Below are 23476 nucleotides of genomic sequence, written 5' to 3'. Positions count from 1 at the left end.
CACGTAATATATTCACGAAATGATTCTATGATAAGTGTCTAAATACTTTCATGAGCCGCTGTACATCTTTCTTTACTTTGGCGCAAGGTCTTCGGTTGTAACATGGTAAACCTCTTCTTGCGAAGAGTCACAAAATATCCCATCTGTTTGAAAGCACCAGTAAGTTGGTTTCTTCGAAACGGCTATTCTATTTGGTTGCATTTCTTGTAGACACCGTACGTAGACCTTCTGCATCGAGTCAGGAAGAAATTGTTCCTTTCTAATATCCAATTATCGAACAGAATAGTCATATCTCAGGTGGAAGAGAAATTTCATTACCTTACGTTCCATGTCGATTCTCACGCACGATTTACACGGTCTCTCAACTGGAAGAATTCTGATGAAAATCTTCATGTTTTTCTCGTTAACATTCGCATCATCGTAATCCGTCATGCTCAAGAGAAAGCTATTCGTTTGAGGCTATTGCGTTACGATTATTTTGTTGATGGTGCGAAGTTATGAATGATTAAAGGCTTTCTTCTGAACATTCATTTTTTCGGGGAATTTCTATTTTTTTTTTTTTTTTGTTGCCGTAACATTTTGTAGAGTCGATTGGTGTAACCCTAACGAATGGAGGGTAATTGATGACATATTGTGACAGATACTTAAAAAAAAAAAAAAAAACGATAATAACATATGCTTGTATAATTTTAGTTTTGTGGGTTTTCGAAAACAATAATTTGCATGTAGAATATATAGAATTATATTGAAAATACAAAAGACCTGCAATTCTAATTTCTACTTACATTGATTACGTATTATTCTTATAATATACAGCATCTTACACTTAATACATATGTATATTTATATCATATTCTGTGAAAAACATTATATCGGAAAATCGTCAACGTGATACGATTAATATCGAGTCTTTTATTTCGTAATAGTCGAATACAAATCACACATTGTGCTATTGCGCAAAGCGACTCATATATTAACTATACGAAAAAATTGTAACTTTCTTTAACACATAAAATTATAAATTAATAATATTCTTATCTTTCAATGAAATAAAAACTCAAAACCTTCTAAAGACCTTGGAATACGAAAGTTACAGACGAGTTCTTCGATTACAAATGAATTTATCGAATCATACAATATTACACTTTACCTTATTTTTGTATTCTTTTTTTTTATCATTTTTACTAATTATCATCATTTTTCAAAAATCCTTATCCATTGTTAAATATTAAATTATTCATGCCGTGTAAAATTTCCGTCAGGTATTCAAAACATACATTATACATGCCTAAAATCAAAGAAATACCAATCAACAAGTGATTGTATTCAAATAATCAATTCGGCATTTAATTGGTAACGAATCGATAATTAAAAACTAAGAATATGTTGTATTATACTCTTTCCTATACACCATCTTAAGAATCTTAACTTTACAAAATCAAAAGATATGAGACGCGAACGATAATTATTAACTTTTCTCAATTACTTAAGCAACTGTATCATACATTATTAAAACTTATAAGTCGCTGCTTGCAATTTTGTAAAAAGATGAATTTCCATTAATTAAATACAACGCCTGCTTTTTCAATCACATTGCACTCCGAAATAAATGGCAAAAGACACTTTTTCGGATTCATCCCAACAATAAAGGTATTCGATATACCAACACAAAACTCAATACAATAGGGCATTCGTAATCTAAACGGAGGTGTAACTCTTACTATGTATATATTGTTCTCTCACTGCAAAAAGCCTCCCTGCTTTTTCTTTTGTTTCATAGATTAATTTTCTTGGATCATTTTCATACATAAAGCGATAAATCTCTTCTTGCACAAACATTCTGTATTATGTTCTTCTCTCTTTCTCTCTCTCTCTTTTTTTCAAACCTTTATTTTTTGTTCAATTAACGACTAATAATTATTATTATCGATAAATACTACCCAGGCTATACCTATAGACTATCACTGATAGAAACGCATTACAAACGGTATAAAATGGACATTCTTCACCTTCTCAACAACACTAAATATATAAATCATATTATAATTTTTTTTTTCTTTGTATCTTTTTCTTTTTTTTTATCGTTCTCTTGTTTAATCATATGATCGCATATGACTTACACTTTGCACAATAATACGACGTTTCAATAAGTATACCGTTAAGTTTCTTTCGGAAAAGGAAGAATAGAATAAAAAGTGCTAATATTAAATTGTGGTAATCGAAACAATATGTTGCGTGTTTCGTTAGGCTCAATCGACCCTTTATCTCTTGGCATTTCAGTCTTTCTAGCGACTCCACATAAACGACAATCCATTACTCCGTTTTCTTGCAAACTCTAGCGCAGCAATCCTGACTCTTGCGTCCCTGACTGTTCTTTTCTTTCATTCGATGGTTACACTGGACGTTATCGATCCTCGCCTGGACAACCAAACCCTGAAACAACGGTACATCGTTTTAAAAGTGTTTCATTTATCTATCCTTACTTTTAGGGAAAAGATTTAGATATATGTTTTAGGAAGTTTCTCTTACCCCAGGCCAGCTCCAACCAAGACAGAGAGAATGTTTGTGATAAAAAGAGTATAAAGGACCTCTTTTGAGAACAACCCAACCTTGCCCACTTTTGTCGTACGAATGCTATAGGATTTCTTTTTATTCACTCCCTGAGGATGCTTGAACTTCCAGTCTCTGTAGTAAAAAAAAAGAATCGATAAGCAACCTGCTGCATGATCGAATGTCCTGTGTCACTCAAGTATTAATTAACAATGTAACTTTAACAATGTAACCCGAGAATGACTCGAGTCAGCAATCAAATATAATACTACAAACTTTACATCTTAAACATCACTATATCTAAACTATGTATTTCCTATGAAATTATTTAATTTATTAATACTTTTATTTATTATTTATTTCTTATGAAATTATTTATAACCGTATATTCTTCTTGTCATACTTTTAAATGCAGGAAATCTCAAAGATAAACAGATAAATCGTTTATTCTGAATTCTTCGCTATTTCATTACACTGTTAAAGAGTCAAATGTAGAATATTTTCTTACTTCGGTGGTGCTTGATCTGGACGCGAGCTCCATTCGTAAATCCAATCGGTGTTCTTCTCCAAAAGCTCAGCGGCTTCCTGCGCAGAGAAAAAGGAACAAACGATATTTAAAAGATTTGCTAAATCTTTTGGTCGTACGAAAAAAGAGCGTCGTATCTGGCTTCACTACGAGTTGTCCCAGTAATCCCTGGTAATCCGATTTAAAAGTGTTTAAGCAATACAGACAAATGAATCCTCTATCGTATGATGAAATTGAAGCTACTCGCGGCTTCTACGTTGACCGTCAATTGAAGCCGAGGATCAGTTTACCAAACGAGAATCTTCACACGAGCAACATAATGCCAGATGCTTGGTTTTCCACTACGCAACGTGTCTAACTCAAAAATCACCAAGATCAGACTTGTATCTGTGTATGAGAACTCGTTAACCGCTGTAAATCAATCACGCTTTCCTTGCACAAGCGGATCAAATACTTTTGCTTCACAGTCGCAGTGAATCATTATCGCGGAAATGAAAAAGTAGATTATATTTATCGAATGATCGTTGTCAACGACCCTACGAGAAAATAATCTAGCGAGAAAAAATTTCTAACAACAAGGGATAAACAGCGACAAGCGTTAAAGAATGGTTGCCTATTATCGATGATTTTTATTTGAAGATAAGAACCTTTTCGGGAATGACAGAAGACAATCACCTTGAGGGATCAAGTAACTATCATCTGCATACACATATTACAGAATAGAACATTCTCAGATTCATACATTCGTATCTGTTGCCGAGAAAACCTGTTTCATAAAATACGACTTACTGCTAACAGTATGACCTGATTTTAAATTACCCGAAATACAACGTCGAAGATAATTTAGAAGACAAAAAGACCTCGATTTACCAGAGTTCATCAAGAATACCAAATTGCTCGATAAATTACTAAATATAATGTTCGGTTTTTCCCAGAGTGTCGTAAATAACTTGGTAGTTGATACGATATTAAATATCAATGTAAAAAAAAAGGCACAAAAGTGTCGTCTTATCGTAAAACTCGGGTACTTGAATAATTTTAGCTTCAATTAAAAATGTTTATCCAAGAGTAAATAAAATTATAGAATTACTGAAACATAAGGGGAAATAAAAGTGGAAGAAGTACTTGTGTCACGATTCGCATTTCAGTGAAATACTTATACACCTCTTATCTGTGAATGACTCGAAGAATAGCCAAGGATAACTTGCCAGGCAATCAGCCAATCACGTCACGAGCGCAACTGTCATATCGCTATATTACGATATACATATGTATACTATAATGCGTATCAAACAAAGCGTACGTCTGTTTGTAAACAATTCAGCTACTTTAAAAAGGAAAGTGATTTGCGCATTCATTCGAATGAATCATGCAATAAAGTGGATGACACTTGAATTACTATCAATATAATTATGTTGTGGCAAAATATATAATTATATATGATTCATTGTGGCAATAAGTTACGGTAATTATGCAAAAAAGTGGCCTCGCGGATTTTTATGGACTTGAAGTATATTATCAACGATAACTCTTTTCAGTAATCTTTTCGTATATCTACGTACATATGTCCCCCGCTCGTCTTTACATGACAAGTTATGTACAAATGTATATTAGGTTTCTAATGTTTGGAATAGATTTAGGTTAAGTTTAGGTTAGGTTTAGATTAGCTTTAGTTCGAGTTAAAAACGAGTACTTTAATTCAAGACTAACGGCGACCGGATTGATAGTATATCCTAACCTAACCCATATAATACGATAATTTAAATACATATGCGACTTCTGAAATTAAGAGATGCTCATTCCATATCTACATCCATATTTGCTCGCTCAAACAAACGTCGGACAAATATTGTCACAATTTGTTCGAACATAGAGTTACTCATGAAAATATTGAAACACTTACCACAAAAATTTTGTATGGATGCATGTTATATGAAATTACAAAATATTAAGACATACAGCAACGATGAAAACTAGATATTTCAATACTAGATAATAATAGATATTTTGCGTTTGTTATCCATGATCCAAACTCCAAATTATCCAAATGTTTTGCCAAGTTCGTCAACGAGTTCGCTAAGCACCGTCTGTTCTATTTCTCGAAATAGTGTTTTAGGTAATGCGTAATAAATCTCGAATGTGAATAAGCGCGACTCATCCTAACCAGATTTACGCTCAAAGACATTGTTACTCTCTAAACAAGATCCAGAGTTTTGAATTCTCGTGAACGGGCTAACAGAAAAATCTAAGAACACGTAGCATACTTCTAAATCACTTTTATTAGTGTTCTGTCCTTCTATTGGGCTAATTTAGAACACAGAATTATTCGTAGAATCTTCACGTTGATCTTTTTATTGCCCCACAAAAAAAAAACACAATTTACTTCACAAGACATAAAACTATCGTGAACCGGGCCGAATTTAGTAAACGACGCAGTGATTCTATTTTAGGGATAAAAATAGAATCCAGATAGAGAAATGATTAAATACGAGGTTAACTCACGAGTTCAACGCACTTGGAATAAACATTGCAATGTGCAAGCGAACCAAGGACTTATAACTAGGTTACGACTCACGAGGAACGACCTTAAAAGGGTCTTTGTCGGGTGATTTCATCGAGAAATAATCGCATGGCACAAGCAATCGGAACTGTTTATCTTCCCACGCATGACTTGAGCTAGATTGACGAATCAACCAATAGCTAATAATACTTCAGGGCTTCAGGACAACGATTTTGCGTAATAAAAGACTGCATGTATTTTTATAGTAGTTGTAATACTTACGGTATATACGGTGACACATTAATTTGAAAATTTGGGCATATACAAAGCATTGTTTCTTATTTCAATGTGTGTGTAATATGTATTTTTACTAACTGTATTATATTTGTCTTAACGTACAATAAAGGTAATAAAAAAAATAACAGTAGGGAAACGTTCTGCAATCCATAGCTTTGAAAGTGTAATAATAATGAATTTTGTTATTAAATTACATCAGGTACCTAAATATTTATGAGCGATAATATACATATGAAAATAAACTAAACCAAAGTAAATTTCATTTTATTTACATCCATAAGTGACTGGCAGCTCCCGTGCTGCTTAGGCGAATATGAGCCGCTATGCTCTTTGGTATTCAGGTCATTCGCAAAGAAGTGGCAACGAAAGATATTCCTGAGCATCGCTTCTCCAATTTCATTCTCGCATACATAAATACTTAATCGCTAAAAATTAAGAACATGATTCAAGCGAAAAACCCCGTTTCATTGTTCCGGCATTTGTAGAATCCTCAATGTGTTACTATATCGAGTGTAAATTAATGTATTTCGATCCCCCTGCTGTAACACGTTGAATATTATGGGGGTTTTATTGGTGACTGGCATTAGACTTGTTACTGAAGCTATGAAGTAAGGGAAAACATGGCTGACCACGAGCGAATTAATCGAAATATACAGGGTGGTTGGTAACTGGTGATACAAGCGGAAAAAGGGTGATTCTACGCGAAAAAAGAAATCGAAAATATAGAATAAAAATTTTTCGTTTGAGGCTTTGTTTTCGAGAAAATCGACTTTGAATTTTCGCTCGGTACGCGTGCGGTACGTTATAACGGATATCACTGTAGATCGTTGTCTCGATGGAAAAATTAAAAAAAAAAAAAAAAAATTTTATTCTATATTTTCGACTTCTTTTTTCGCGTAGAATCACCCCCTTCCGCTTGTATCACCAGTTACCAACCACCCTGTATAAATTAAATAATAGTTTGTAATATTTTTAACGTCCCAGTAATAATGTAAACTACTATAAAACACAAACAATTTTATTCTTTAATTTAAAAAAATTAAATTAAATTCATTTTTTCTACATTCAAATTAATCAAGTAGCCATTCGTAAAGCTTCTGATAATTTCAATCTACAATGAAGACTAACTTAACAAAAAAAATTCAAGCAACTGCGCATCAAACTTCGACACTACAATTGATGTACAAGTTCGAGACGGGAAAAGGATCAATACGAACGTACGATACGGTCGAAGAAAAAGCAGGCCACGCGTGCTTCGTGTCCTCTGCGAATGGCAGTTGGCTCGGCCAAATTCGAAGAATTCATTCGATATCACGCAGCAACGTTATGTCGGAACGGTTTCGGATTAGTTTACAGACAGACCACTAACCACTGACCAGCGACGTTGAAAAGCGATCTACGCTTTATCTCGGTCTTTTCTAGTTGCAATTGCCCATAAGTTTCTTCGGCGCGTCCCTTACTTCCCTTTGGCGGACGTAATAACAGGGAATTACGTCCACTGCCGGCGTGTTTCGGATTCATTCAACGAGGAAACCCCTAGCTACCGACGACATTTCACTGTGTAGCTTTGCAGTGTTGGCTCGAGAGGGTCAATGACGAGCTACGCTTTCTGTATATAGCTCCATTATTCTATTCTGTCTCGAGACTATGCTACGTGCAATTTCAGAGTCTAATAAGAACGAGCTAGCTCTTCTTCGTTTAAATCTAACACGACAGGTAGTTATGGAAAGAAGTTTAATGTGTATTTTACAGATTAATTCCACTATCAAGTTGATTTTGGGTGAATCGCGTTAAATATTAAAATTTACTTATCGTGAATCTTCGGATGAATGATTCAACGTCGATTCAGAAGAAAGTCACGAGAGGATTACTGTTTCCGTTTAGCTTCTCCCAGCTCGTAGTCTACATCAAATGAAGCTTAAAGTGCTTATCAATCAACTCTCGACAGCAAATGCACTTTGAATAATCTTCGAGTGGATATTGACCCATAGAAAATTTAGAAAGTCGATGTTTACACCTATTGGCAACGTATATATTTGATCTTATCAGCAACGAGAACATATATCTTTGCAAGGTGTCAAAATGAACGCTGCATGTTTATCGAAATCAATTTTTCCTTTGTCGTTAAACACAAAAGATATCAGAAATGATTTGCATTGATATATAACCGATGCGTTGTCGGGAACGTGACAGGGATCACATACGTAGCAACATTTTATGCGATCGTGCAAGATGGCATACGTGACAGTTGGCACGGTCCTTATCCCTCCTCTCCAATCGCCTTCTTATAATTGACCGCCTTTGTGCTGACTAATCTGCTGTATATCGCAATCTGGATTAATTTGTCACTGTCGATTAGAACATTGTTAAGAGGAGTAAAATCCAGCTCATCCTCGACAGCGTGAAAAAAACAGAGCGTCCTACTTTTTTTTAGATACACGATGAAAGTCGCTTTATTTCGAACGTCGAAATCAAACATCTACTTTATTACCTTTTTTTCTAATGTACATATATCGTGCCAACAGAACGTGCAAAATGGTGGTAGAATCCGAGAAACACAATCCTGAATTCGATAACTACCGTCCAACTCTCGCGACCTTAACACTAACGATGTTTTCTTTTTTTTTTTTCTTTTCTCCTTTAGTATTGAATAGTTTTAATCCAGGAACGAGACGAGAACTAACTTATGTTTAGAATAAATCATACACATAGAAAACGGAGTGAGAACTATAGACAGTATCGACACTCTCCTATTTCTCTCGTCTAAGCTCGTCTCACACGATATTAGTTTTTTGGCAATATTTCAAGAAAATGTTGGAGAAAGAACGTCACTGAAATAGTCAATTAACGACTTACAGAGCTTAGGAATGGTTCTCTTGAAATTAATCGTGACAACCGGGGCAATCTCTTGGGAATCAAACCGGAATCTAATTCGTCCTCCATTAAAAATTATCCTGCGAAAACTTTAGAAGTCGATGAAGAACGATCGAATATCATGCGGTGCCATCAGACTGCAGATACTTGGGCATTTGTTGGAAATTTAAATGTTCAAGATCGTGCAGAATACATAACGAATGCAAGAATTATAATATTTAGAGGATGAAACTAGGAACCAAGAATAAATTATTTTTAAATTTCTTACGTAAAATGTCATTGAGAAAGACAATAGTTATTTAAACTAGAAAAATGAATTCTTACGGTAGATACAACTTGTTTAATTTCGGTTAAAATGTTTATCATGTCTGTCTATAACTATAAAAATTTGAATTTGCATTCTCGGTTTAACCATGACGAAATTGTTGGTACCCCAACATAGCATGAGAAGAGTTATTTCGCGAAACAGGGTGACTGGATAGAAAGATGGTTTTTATTAGCAAGCGAAACGGATACTGCTCGTGCACGATAAACGAGAGTAGAAATATAAATAAACTACGGCCGTGGAACATGCGTGGTTCAGCAGCCGGATTGGTATGTTGAAATAACACTTGCTATTTTATGTTAGGCATTAATATCTAAATAAATACTTACAATTCTGTTCCATTTTATGGAATTACATACACAGAAATTTTACACCCTTTAGAATTTCATTTTAAAAACGATTGACGGAGTTAGATAAAAATCGTGCTGTTCGGAAATGTAATTTCTCTTGGAAATGACTTGCAAGTATAACACATCGACACACCAACAAGACACAGGTGTAACAGATTCTAGAGAAGTTTTTATCGCACGTTCTCCTTTTCGCGTCACGTTTCCGTATTATATTTCCTGAGAATTCGCGAATGCTAACTTTCTACACAATTATTTTGCGAATAATCGAATATATATATGGAAGCTTACTTAACGAGGTGCCAATAAGAAACTTGGGACTTTTAATCTTTCGAAGCGCTTTCATTATAACATAAATCCTTTGCAACAGAATTTCAACATCGAACTTCATCCTCTAGGAATTTTTATTTTTGCCGAAAAGAGTTCAGACATTTCACTTAGTGAGCAGTTATGTAATTTAAGAGAAACAGTCAGAAATACCTCATATGTAAATACTATTTCTTTCCCTATGTTATATCTAAAATAAAATTAATAAAGCAACTAAAAGGAATTATTTGGAACCAATATATTTTAACTTTGTTACAAAGTAATTTTTCCTACGTTGTTTCTAAAACGAAAATAACGTATTAACGTTCTATTCGTTTCTTTCTATTGCAAGTCAAATATGCTCAAACCTGTTCGACGCTACATACGATAGATCATCATTGAGCATTTCTCTAATACGTAATCGTTCGCTTATACCTGTATTTATCGCATTCCACGGAACAGCGCGAATGCGCTCGGTTGGAATGAGCATAACGGCTGTTCGACTTAATCCAATAGAAGCGTAATGCATCGTATATCGGCTACGTATATCGAGTGTCTCCCTTCTTACTCCTCGTGTTTTTCTCGTTCGCTAACTCACCGTGAAGTGGAACCCGTTTCTCGAATGTAATGCACACCGCGTGAGAGGACCGGTTTCTGCCCAAGATGAGACACGTAAGCGTAACCGTAGAGAACGCCGCCGATTCGCTCGTTCGTGATCGCGTGATCTGTCCGCGGTAACAGCGGAACACGCGCGTTACATCAATAAACACAAACTCAGGTGAACGAACTAGCACAGCAAAGCGGTATACTTCTGTGTTCTTTCTTTGGTAAAACCGTAGAACTTTTTACGCGTTTAGTTTATCGGGCTGATTCCACTTGACTTCGCTCCATATTAGAGTTTCGTGTAATATCTCATTAAATTGTTTGAACGCTTACAACAAAAATTACAAAATAGGAAATTATGAATTACTTGATCATTTGACAATAAGAAAATTTGCATAGACGCTGAATCATTGAATAAACATAGAATTACTGTTCTATCACGATACGAAAGAGTAATGGATACAAAAGCAACGCATGCATTGCAGAAGCTCGCTATTCAAACTGAAGACACAAAAAGAAATTATATAATTTAAAAATAAAAAAAAAAATAGTTAGCACGGTGTTATAAAGTATTTCAATTCCCACAAATTTCATGAAATTATAGCATTTGGATAAAAAAGAAATAACAGCCTAAATCATATTCGATCTACACAACAAATAATAGCTACAAAAATTGCAGAACAACTTTTAGAACTGATTTTTGTAGAATATTTCAAAAGCGACGATTTTTTACGTGCGTCACTCTTCCAGTTAAACTGGCGATATGCTTTCGAAGCGTTCCTCGTGTCTCTCCTTTAAAAGCAAAGTAGGATCGATAACAACACGATGAAAAGTTTGCCAAGGTTCCCAACGGAGGCACATACAAACATACGTAGTTGCGAAAGTACGAAACTATAACCGGTGTTTCGAATCCGGGTATCCTTGGGTATCTGTAAGTGGATTACTATACTAGGTGCAAAACGCTTGCCTATGATTACGAATAATGCGCAATCTGTCGAGTCTCGATTCAGCGACTCAGTATCAATCAACAGAGGCATGTTTTCTTCAATTTCCTTTCCTTCTATTATTTTTCTCGTCGCTGTGAATATCAAGGTCGTTCGTTCACCTTGAGTTTATCGCTTGTCAACACGATCGTTGATAGAAATAAAACGAAGATGAACGAATCAACACGCTCAGAGATCGTGAAACTCGGCGAGGAGAACAACAGGAGACGAAAAAGACTGTCGCATCGGAGATAAGACGTACAGAGCCTGGAAAACAGAAGCTTCTGAAGATATTCTATTTTTAATACGTTATCTAAGTGGTTGAATCGAGAAACCGAGGATTCTCAAAGAAGACTCGAGAACACAGCTTAGCTTTTCAAGACCTTGTCTCTACAAAGAGAGACGGTGGAACATAAAGGAGGAGAGCTTGCGTTAAAAACACGGTCGGGCAACTGACTCATGGAAAATCCTCGCCTCTCGCGACTCGTTATCGACCTAACTCATTTTGCCCTTGTCTCATACCGATTGTTTTTGTCATTATTCTCATCGCCGACGCCGTATTTTTCCACCATCTTACTTCACTGATAACTTCACTGATTTCCTTCCTCAAGGACGAATTAGCGAGCATACCTGTCAATTAACAATGTTTTTCCAACGAGTTGCGCGTAGTTCGAAAAATATAGCAAAGATAAGGTGTAGTTAGCTGTTCTTTCACGAGGACTCCTTACCGACGTGGATAAATAAGTCGTCGGCACACAAACCATCAATAAAAAAGAGCTTCGCTGCAGTTATCGTACTGATTTGAATATAGATTTGCCTAATCGCTAGATAGAGCTTTATTGGTTTTCATATCGGGCAGATACATAGAATTTGAATGAACAAAATAATAAACATGTAAATGGCTTGAAGTTTTCTATACATATTGCGTTCTATAGTTGAGAAATTCAGTGGTAAAATGGTATAAATATATCTTTTTCGAAGATGAGGTAAGTTTTCTCAAAACCATCAGCTTTAGCACTTTCTCGTTAAACTCTTCAATTACGTCTCGCAGTTTCGTCGATGCGAAAGAGGCTCGGTATTTACCGCACACGAAGACACCGCGGTTTTCCACGAACTCGCATAAAGCACCTCGCGTGTTCTATGACCCACAATGCACGCTAGGAGGGGCACGCTAAAAGAGTCGTTGATCCGTAGACCTTATATGGAAAGTGTATCCCCTGTTTTGTTTCGTTCGATAAAACCAGTTGCACAGGTCTCCATTTCGAAGTATATACTTCATTTAGGCATGCGCCATAGAGGAAATGGTGTAACAATTACACGATCTCTTTTACGTGACTTTTCGCTCGTGCTATATTATTCTTAAAACGATATATATTGAATATTACGTAACAAGGTTTAGATGTATAATTGGCTGTTGAATAAAGATTACTCGACTCGATTCCACGATGAATGTAGTTTGATAAATTGAACGAACGAAATAGGAATACGTAAAATCCTATGTGATGGTGAACCACACAGGCACACGGTATTAGAAATCGATTATGAAACTGACCTTGTTGCAGCAGTAATTTATATAGACTCCTTTGAGCTCATCTTCGGTAGATAATTCTGTGTTCGGACTGTTCGGAGGACTCTTTGGGCTGTAAGAAAAGATTTCACAAATTTTACACATTTTTTTACTACTTATGGAGCATTCAAAATATTTTTGCGCTCCGATTTTGATTGAACAGATTTCGGCTAAGAAGTTTTAGCAGCAAACCAGATCCATAAATTTGCAGAATTAAATTTTTGTTTAGCCCGTGAAAAAAATTGTTTCTTTATCAGTTACGAAAAATAGATTTTCATGTGCAATAGATTAAAATTTTAGAGCAGATTTCCCGAAAATGGACATATATTTTTGCTTAATTGATTAATGATTTACTGAAGTATTAAAGTAAAGCAGAGATGTTACTAAAGATTTATTTCATGATTTTTATGAAAGCTACTAAAGTAAAGATGTCGTGTATTCGTGATATCGAACATGAAAAAATTAAATATAACAGACAGAGTATATTCAGATAGAAAATTAGAGAAATAATAAGAAACTTCTTGGCTCATTTCGACTCCGATTTTCTTATCGGTAATATAACTCGATGTACACTAATATAAAACACTTTCGATCATATGACCTCCGCATCGTATCATGTTTTTTTCTCTATATTTCACACGGAACTATAAATGATAATAGATGAGCTTATCGAATATTTGCGCCACGCTTCAAATCAAACGTCGCAAATAGTTAAGATTAGGATACAAGCAATACGCTAACGTTTAAACGTATTTAAACGTATGTTTATTTCTAACAAAGATATGATTTGATTAGAAACTTCCTGATTTTATTTGTAGCACGGCTTTATATCCACCGCGTATTCATTCTGAGTCTAAAGATACTATTAAATCATTTAAAAAGCCTTAACGTGGAAATTTCTAACGTCGCAGGCATCAGGAAAATTCGTTTGTACGCCAGGTCAGAGTCACGATGAAAGCGCGGTTGTTTGCCTTTTCCTTCCTCTTTCAGCCCATAGTCCTTGAGACGTTCCAACGCCTACGAGCACAAAGAAACTGGCCAGAAAAAGATTTCTCCCTCGCTTTCTTCGGAACCGGCATCTGACTCATGCTTTTCTTTTTTCTTTTCTTCCTCAGCTGCATCGCACTTGTACACGAGGAACAAGATAAACCAGACTTGTTCTAATGACCCTTTTCGAGGATCCAAGCGCAGGCTGTTTGGATTTGTCGTCTCAGAAAAAAAGATTCGTAACACGATAGAGTTTCGGAGCATATTAGGAACAACAGGAATTTTAGACTTCTCGAGCAACGTTTCGGAGTTTTTAGATCAAATTTAATCGAATTACAAATTTGCTTGATTCCTATATCGAATGATATTCATCAGATTAAATTAGATATTGATGGCTGGAGTGGAAAAATTTGAATAATCAATTTTCGGAACTTGCTTTCAAACGCCTCGCGATAAATTGTAACAGAAATTTTAGCTTCAGTTCTAATTTACATTACATTGCGTCTGGCGATTATAAAATATAAATAGGCAGAAATATCCGCAATCTATTAATAAAGTAAATAATTTTACCTATCTCTCGGCGTGCCTTTACGGGAAGATGCCAAAGAATGCCTAGCGGACGAAGGCAGAGAATCCCTTTGCGCTTCCCTAAGAAGTCGCAAATATTCTTCCCCGCCACTACTGAACGGTAACGGTGTTACCCTGTCGGGCACGGGATTCAATTCCACCCATGACTCTGTAAAAGGACAAATAAAAATCATGAAATAAATCCGTATGACAGGTATGAAAATTTTGATGGCACTTCGTTTTACCATATTATATACCAAATCGCTTTACCAAATTAGCTAGAATTATTTTTGAAAAACGATATCAAATTATATAAAAATAAAAATGATAGAAAGACAACGAGTTGAATTTCAAATATTCCCGATTAATCTTAAATTAAATAAAAAGATCTCTTTTCCATTTTAAATATTGAGTTTGTTTCATATATTTTTGCCGGTAAAGCATTCTTGCCTACTAAACATATGAATAGTTGTGTCTCTATATCGATCTTTAAAGACGATATTTCCTTGTTGCGTAGTTATTTGTTGACATAATAACGTTCGTTTGCACGATACACGATACATTCGTTGAAACAGTATCAAAGCCTGAAAACAGGATACTTAGCGTAGAATCGTATGTTTCTATCGAAACCCGCACGCTAACAGTAAAAACAAAGGAAACAGGATTTCCTGGTAAAAGCGGGAACAAGTCTAACATATCCTAGTTGATACAGTGTTTATAGAAACGTAAAACGCGATGAAGCGATAATATTTGTCGAAGAATCATCGACTCGATTACCAAGGAGGTTGACGGCCAAGGTTCGTTAGCTTTGACGTTCCCTACGTATACGCATGTATATACATATATGGAGCGTTTTGCGTCATTAGAGAACACGAATACATGAATGACTTTAACACAGTCATAATACAAAATTTATCTTGTATTTCCGGAGAAAAACGTGGAATTTATTATCAATTATTCTGGAAATCGGCGAGTCGATGATATCTTCCGGGTGCAATTTCTTTGTTTGCAAGTCTAACAGCGATTCCGTGATCGAAAGCCACGGACAAGTTCTAGGATCGTGTGTGGATTATCGTTCAAAAGTATTTAGATACTCGTTTCTCTTCGACAGGATATGTGCATAATTTAACTTTTACTCATTGGACTATTAAAGACCATGACGATCCAGAACTGGATTATTTGATTTTGGAACCTTTTTATTTAACTTAATTTTATTACCAATTTCTATTACGAAGAACATTTTACGAGTAATAACGTATATGTGCACCTAGTCCAGCGAACGTGACTGAACGCAAATAAACGATGAAATATATTTTTAAAACGCAAAATATTTTTTAACGCGTGGAAAGACTGCACGTTATTTTTCTCTCGCTTTTGAAGTTGGCAATGTTAGACTTTTCCTTCGCGTTTGCAATTTTTACACTTTAACTTATCTTCGACACAAATTCTGCAATCAAAATTGTATTTATTAAATACCTTCGTAACGAACATAGGATAAGAATCGTAGAATTCGAAAGTTCAAGCATGGTAATTAAACGAACGACAAAACAGAACCTTATCGATATAATCATGATAGTCGCGTTTCATTAGAATGCTATTAACATTTCAAAATGTTTTATATAACTAAATATGTAGATAAAGATTTTCTATGCTAAGTGGCAGGATACTTTCGTGAGTCATTAGAAATACGTTTCTTCTTCCACGTTTCCCATTTAGTTTCTACGCGATTAGCTGACAATGTCACGTGCACGATGAAATAAAGAAACATTCTCGTGTGGTATGTATATTTTCTAATTAGTGAATCATCATCACTCCTTTGCTCCTTATCTATGACTCAAATAAGAAAATAAGAAATAAAAACGGGAATTATATTTACACATGAATTATATATAAATGTCGATACGATATGCAGCGTTCCAATTCTTAGTCAATGCAATTTCGGGATGCTTCTATGTATTCAAAGAAAATTATCGAATCGCGATATTCGATACAAGATAAAAGTTTCTTGGTCCGAGAATCGCAGTTTTCACAAAAGTGAAATCTACGTTTGATCGTTTGATAGATTTTCGTACCGGGGATTGTACGCACTGTACGCGATGTGCTCAATTGCACAGCTTCAAAGAGTAACGTCAAGCGTCTCTGTTCTATTTTTTCATTCATCTTCTTTTTCAAATATACAGCGATGAACGAGAATACGTATTGGGGTGGGCAACTAAGCCCACCAATACCACCAAATACCACCAAATCTTGTCATTAGGTGGTATTAACAAAATCCGCAATTACTTAGTTGCCAACCTACTATTAACGCGTCGAATTTAGTAAGTCGATATTTGGCCAACATTTTTGTTCTTTGCTATGCATCCGCTTTAAAACCGCTTAACGGGTCGTCTATTTGAATTTCAAGGAACAGTGAATTCTCCTCAGCATCCGCATTTTCGCATGCGCCAATTAAGCGAATTACAGGAACGCCTCTTGAATAACGCAATCGCTTCACGTAATGGTAGACAATTACAGTGAAATACGGATTCAATTGATCGTCGAAATAAATCGTATATTGAACGATTTTCATATAGATATAATTAATGTTTCGTTGAATTTACCAAGGAAATTGCTGAAATTTAGCAAAGCTGCAAGATATAGAGTATTCTAAGTCATTAGCTATTACTTCCGATGAAATATAACGCATTGCAAATCTTGTGTGAAAACAAGAGAAATTCTATACGCTTCAAATTACAACATTGTTCTATGTGAACAAGAATTCACAATAACGAGGAACCTCTTATTCTACTAAATTATGTTTCTGCATAATATAAAAAAAGGCTTTCAATAAATTATTATTACACTATGAACGTTCTAAAAATGAATAGCAAAGATAGTAGAATAGTAGGCGTAAAACTTTCATCCAATTAGTTATAGATCAGAAATTAGAAGGGAGAAACTAAACGTTCATTTGCATTGTATTAATGAACTCTTAAAACTCAAATATCTGTTAAATCAATACGAGAAGTAAAAATATAAATCATATAGCAAAATCTTTTTCATCCGTTCTCATTTGTTCGTCTTACCCGAATGTGGGTTTGCTATAGAAAAATCATCCACAGAATTTAATTTTTCAATCGTGTAAATCAAAACGACAGTAAATGGACTCAGATTTTTAAACAGCTGATTTAATTATCAGGTTAAAAAAGTGCGGCAAGCTGGCGGTCATCGAATGACATCATTTACTACTCTGTTTTGTTAACTTTGCACCAGGCGTGTGTGGTAACGCGATAAATCGTGGCATACATAAACGCGTACAAGTATAAACCCAATATAAGCATAATCCTTTTTATCATCAATGGCAAATATGTATAACGATAACTTTGTGTACAACGAAAGCTTTTGCATTCGGTATATACACCAAATTTAATCGACGATGGCTTTCTCTTATCGTCTTTTATTCCGCAACGTTCACACGTTCTCGTTCGCTTGAAACGTCAATACGATTGTAATTAAATTTTTATGTGTAAACAGAGAGAAAGAGAGAGAGAGAGGAGGGAGGAAATGGCGATTAAACCGTGTTATAAGAATAAGGTGGATTTGGAAGAAATAAAGAACTGTCGTTATGTATATACTCGTGATCTGGTCCGAATAAATATGAGCAGATTGTGGCAGCTGGTCGAGTTATCGAACTTCATTAGACACCAGATTCGAGCGAAATATAGCAAGTTGAGTGGACTACGGGCAAAAAGGAAGAAAAAATTGGATAAGAAGCGTCGCTCGGCTGTCGCAGAATATAATTAACTTATTTTTTTCAACCTCTGATACTGCAATTCAGTTACCAACGCGATTGAGAACGATCGATAGCTTCATCAAGAATTTCTACCACACTGAACGTGATTAAAGGGACTGCTGCAATAAGGAGGCAACTTTGTTTCTCACAAATTTAAGTGAGAAGTGGGAACCAACAAGAACCAATTCAAAATCAATAAAAATCAAACTACATTTTAACGCATTACAAATTCATAGTCAAGTAATATTAGAGATAAACTTCTGCACTTTTGAATATCAAATCTACATCTTTCTTTTTCTTTCAATAAATACATTTAAATATTGTAGCTGACTGCTTATTACCGCAAACGCTTCAATTGAGAACCATCAATAGTTTCATGCAGAACTTTTGGAAAACTTTGGAAAGCTTCCCTTTAAGGGACAAGTATCAGATATAGAAACAGCAACGAAGGCGGTGAAACGATCAAATTCGTTTTACAAGACGTATCATAAAGGAGCTACTCTGTTTAATCGAAATAAATAAGAACGTGCAAAGCAAGGTCACACGTGTTGACTTAGCGAATGCATCGCGATGATTTTACAGAATGTACCGCGCAAAAAAGAATAACGTGGTTCTGCTCCGCCTCTCTTCTCGATATTTTCCTGCGCAAATACATTCACTTACGAAGAATATTAATAGTAATCATAATACGTGATAAAACATGTAATCATCTGACTATGTTACAATAACTTTGAATAACTTTTTCTAGAAATGTTACTCAAGTATTCGAATAACGTAATCGTTGGACAAAACTCAATAATTCTCAATATGGTTATATAATCCTTCATATCTACGTTTTCAAACATCTGGTAATTTCAATGCGTTTATTACCCTGTATCTTTTGCTGTTTGATAATTTTGATATCGGAAAGGACTGAAATTTCTGCAATTTCATGTACCAAAAATGGTTGAAAAATGCAGCAACGAGCGTGTTTGTATTGTATTCTATTGTATTGTATTACGAAAGGTTTTATTTCTATTGTATTTTATATATTTATATACATAAAATTTAAAAATATATTTCTTGTAAATCCAACAAATTGCTTTATAAAAAATTTTATTTCTATAATATAATATTTAAAAATACATTTGTTGTAAATTTCACAATAGTTTAAAGTATCATAAATATAAAAAACCTTTCAAATTTGTATCTCGGGGAATAATTACAAATTGAATTAAACAGAATCGAGTGTAAGGTCTTTCCCTATCTATATGCTCGCTATTGTATAATAACGATGGCAAAAGATACATGAATGAGCGAAAGAAGACGCCTGTTAACGTACTCTGAGCGACCAATTTACAAAACACTCGGATATTTTTTGTCAACAAACGTCGACGATAAGGTTTACAAGCTGCTGCTTGAAGTTAAAGCACGATAAGCAAATGCAACTCTTTGACGTAGTCGCTTACTTATGCATTCGATTATCGACTTTATACCCCGACGTTTTACGCTTAAGCTCTATACATTCACGTCATAAAACAATCAGTCATGCTATTTTCTTCAAATAATGTTAAAAAAATAAAGATAAGATAATTAGGTGAGATAGTGAATTAATTTTTTTCCGGATGGATCTGCACGGGGAGCCGCATTAGTCATCAAATGGTGCGCGCGCAGCTTAATGTTTGTTAGCGCGCAACCCACTCGACGCGGTAATATTCAACTTGAGAAATATCGTTTAAAAAGGTTCATTCGTTTCCGGGACGACTGGTGTTTAATATGGTTCTTCGACTTCCATAAAACGAGTGAACGTTTAATTAAGAGTAGCTGATGGCTTCCGACTTGTGCCTTATCCGCCTACTCATTCTACCAACTTAATTTGTTTCTCCCTATTAGATTGAGACAATGGTAAAGAACTAATATAGAAATAGAAATATATAAAGAATGACAATTTTGATTTGTTATTTAATCTGATATCATTATTGAAATTAAAAAATGCATTTTTTGTATATCGAGGTATAAAATTGCTGTTAGTATCGTGTACATAGGTATAATAAAGCAATGCAAGGGTTAACACTGAACACTAATGACAAAGCCGCGACATGAACCTCTCAAAATGACGGGTTTCAGTTTCTCTTTCTTTGTCTATGGACATTTGATACTTTTGTCAAATTAATATCAAATTTCACTGAAATTAAAGAATGATTATATATTTCTTCTTCATTTTTTCTCTTTCATATATTATATTTATGTTATATGTAATATTTATTGTGTAATATAACAAAATAAATAAATAAACAAATGTATATATACACAGTAAAGTACTCATTTGAGTTTTAAGCTCTGTAATTAAGAGGATTTCTATGAATATTCCATATTCCAATATTTCATGACTGCTCTCCATTTAACGTCTGGTAAACTCTTATTAAAAGTAAAGACTGTTATTCTAGTAAGAAAATCATAGAATAAAATCGACTAGTATAGAGTGAATTAGTATGTCGACAACGTGTCAATTTATATGAAACATAAACGACAAAGGGGTCCCGATAGTAACCAGACGAACGCACGAAAATGGCCAGGAAGCGTCACGTGCCACGAAATCACGGCGGGTAGGTGGCCTTAATGAATTGAATTAAAGTCCACCAACGAGCGTTATGGTTAAAAATAGAAGCGAACGTGACCCCCTTTCATCGGTCCGTCATTTTAATCAAACGTCCAAAGTCAAACGACGCTACATACGAACAGACCCTTAGTTTCGACTACAAATCTCCTTCAAGCTGTGTTCGAAAGAAAACTTGATGCACGGGGTGCAATAATCCTTATTATTTTCACAATTAACAGTGAACGTTTATATATGGATGAATAAAAGATCCATTTGTAAGCACGTTTATTCGTGAATGAATAAATTTGCATTAAATTGTCTCAAATACTCTTTTGTTGAATTATTGTACGACTCTAAATTTCACATAAAATGATATCTATTAGATTTACAGATATTTGTTAGAATAATATTTTTCATAGTAATCTAAAACGAAATTTAATTCGATAGTAAAAAAAAAATAAAAAAAATTCCATAATAACATTAAAAAAGCGTAAGAATCATATTTCTAACAATGTACGAGTTAAAATAAGAGACAAACTAATCGAGGGATGTCCTACCTAAACGATCCTATCTGACGGCCCTACCTAGATGAAAAGATGAATTCCCAGGTACAAAGTTTCAGTCACGCTCACCACTGTAGGGACAATGCACTCGTGAGCTGAGTCACGTTCCAGAACGTTACTGTTAATGTGAGGTTAGCTTTTAACGCAGGTCAACCTTCTTCAAGGAAAGTGGCATCGAACGGCTGACGTCACTTAGCTGCGTTCCTGAGGAATATCACGTAACTAAAACATCAAGTCTGAAGCCATTCGATGTTCTTGGAAAAGACTGTTTTATTATGATGCGATAATCACTAACGGGATACCGTATCGGCCGTTCGGTTTGTGTCTGATCGTCCCATGAACTCTTTTAACTTACATCCGCTATATTTGTCTCAACTATTCCTATTTCTTTTCAATTATATACAAAGATACCTGTTGAGCGTACGAATGTGCAACGGGGAAAAAGAGGTTACATCACGATAATAAGTTGACGACGCTTTCCTAACATCGATCACATTCACGTTTCTTTAATTATATGAAAGCAACCTGTTTGGATTTATAATATATGGACGACCCCGAATAGGAAAAAAATACGTAGTCAAGAGATGTTCTTGAACTTAACCGCCTGTCATATTCGTTTGAACCTTTTTGAACTGATTTAAACGACTCGAGCGTTTTATAGAACACTGACCCAATTGTTTGCCACGCGATTCGACGTTGGAGAATTACCAAGGAGACTCACTTTTTAAGCGGAGCTGATGGAAACGCGATTTTGGATTTTACACCGTGTTAGAATAGTCATGATTTTTCTAACCTAAACCAAAATTCTTAACGACTTCTAATTTGTTACAAAATTGCTTGATATAATTAAATTGTTATAATTTATTGCTAAAAAATTAATTTATTATATCTTCTGAAAGTAAGTTTAAAATATGGCCAAATCGAGTTCAAAAGCTTCACAAGCGTCGGTGAAACATACATGTTTCTTGATGCGTTCTTTCCCCTTTGTGCTTCCCCCTTGTACCACAAAGTGAGCAACCAACCAGATGTTACAAAGCGATTCATTTTCCAAGGACTTTCAATGGATGTCCACCGAAGAATAGAATTTACATATGTGGCTTTTTCTTACGAACGAAATTTCACTTTAAGCCATTTGAATTGAAAATCGATGGCCCCGATTTTATTGAAGATTAGAATAAAATTGTGTACACATACAAAGCAAATAAAATTGATCAGAAGTTATCTTTCTTTATTATGAAAACATAAACAAACCTCACAAATATCAAATTTGTATCGTTTAACGCATTCGAGTCCAATAATTTGTTAAGAGTCAGTTAAGCTAAGAGGCACAATTGTTCTGTCTGTTCCATATCCTTAGTTATGTAGGTACAAGTACTTATACCATGATATAACATCAGTTAATGTCTTAACTATGTATAATTTTTTAAACAAAATAAAAATATAATTACAAATGACGAAATTGTTACATACGATCATAAAAAACGATAGTTACGATCATAAAAAACAATAGCATATGATAAATAAATGCAAATAATTGACTCGCTTGAAATTTTTAGGCACGAATAATGCTCTGTAATAAAACACCGGCACGACCAGTTTAAAGTCAAATAGATGATGGCGCCAAAATCTTTGAAATTTACATTATTTTATATTGATAATGATGCAATAATACACTCGCGTTCATTTTAAAGGAAACGGCTATTGTTATAGAAAATATCTGAGGTAAGGTATCCTTGCAAAGAAAAATATGCCTACAGCGTAAAAGGAAGGAAGATCGCATTTGTTTATGCGTCAGCCGCGGCATGCGAAATGGCCGCAACGTTCGATAGACAGCTGCTCGCGTCGTTCGAAGAAACGAATATTTACTTACCGCCCAGGATCTCGTCTGAGGTGAATTTTCCTGTGGACGACATTGGGATCCACACATTAACTCACTTAGAATACGATTGAAACGAACACGAGTGGTCGACCAACACTTTCGCGAGGAACACGTTAACGAAGGACGACGCATTCACAACGAATCACCGTGATAGAATGCTCGGTGAGACGCGCGACTGTGCTTTGTTTTGATGGAACATCAACACACGTACGTCAACCAAGCCGACCAATCACGCGATGTGCGGCTTCAATG

The 23476-nt window shown here is 35.0% G+C and overlaps 1 protein-coding gene across 1 annotated transcript; it reads right to left on the bottom strand.

The window, feature by feature from the left end:
- Positions 1-726: 726 nt before the first annotated feature.
- On the bottom strand, positions 727-23405 carry BNIP3 (BCL2 interacting protein 3). The gene is made up of 6 exons (XM_069121165.1): positions 23216-23405; positions 14436-14601; positions 12864-12951; positions 3059-3135; positions 2530-2685; positions 727-2433 (listed from the first exon to the last, which is right to left on the bottom strand). Exons 1-6 carry the CDS (start codon positions 23256-23258, stop codon positions 2382-2384), a joined length of 582 nt encoding a protein of 193 aa, XP_068977266.1. The 5' UTR covers positions 23259-23405; the 3' UTR covers positions 727-2381.
- Positions 23406-23476: the final 71 nt, after the last annotated feature.

This window comes from Bombus flavifrons, chromosome 10 (assembly GCF_040668555.2).
Source record: "Bombus flavifrons isolate JBK064 chromosome 10, iyBomFlav1_principal, whole genome shotgun sequence".
NCBI lineage: Eukaryota > Metazoa > Arthropoda > Insecta > Hymenoptera > Apidae > Bombus > Bombus flavifrons.
This window is presented reverse-complemented; position numbering and strand designations above follow the sequence as displayed.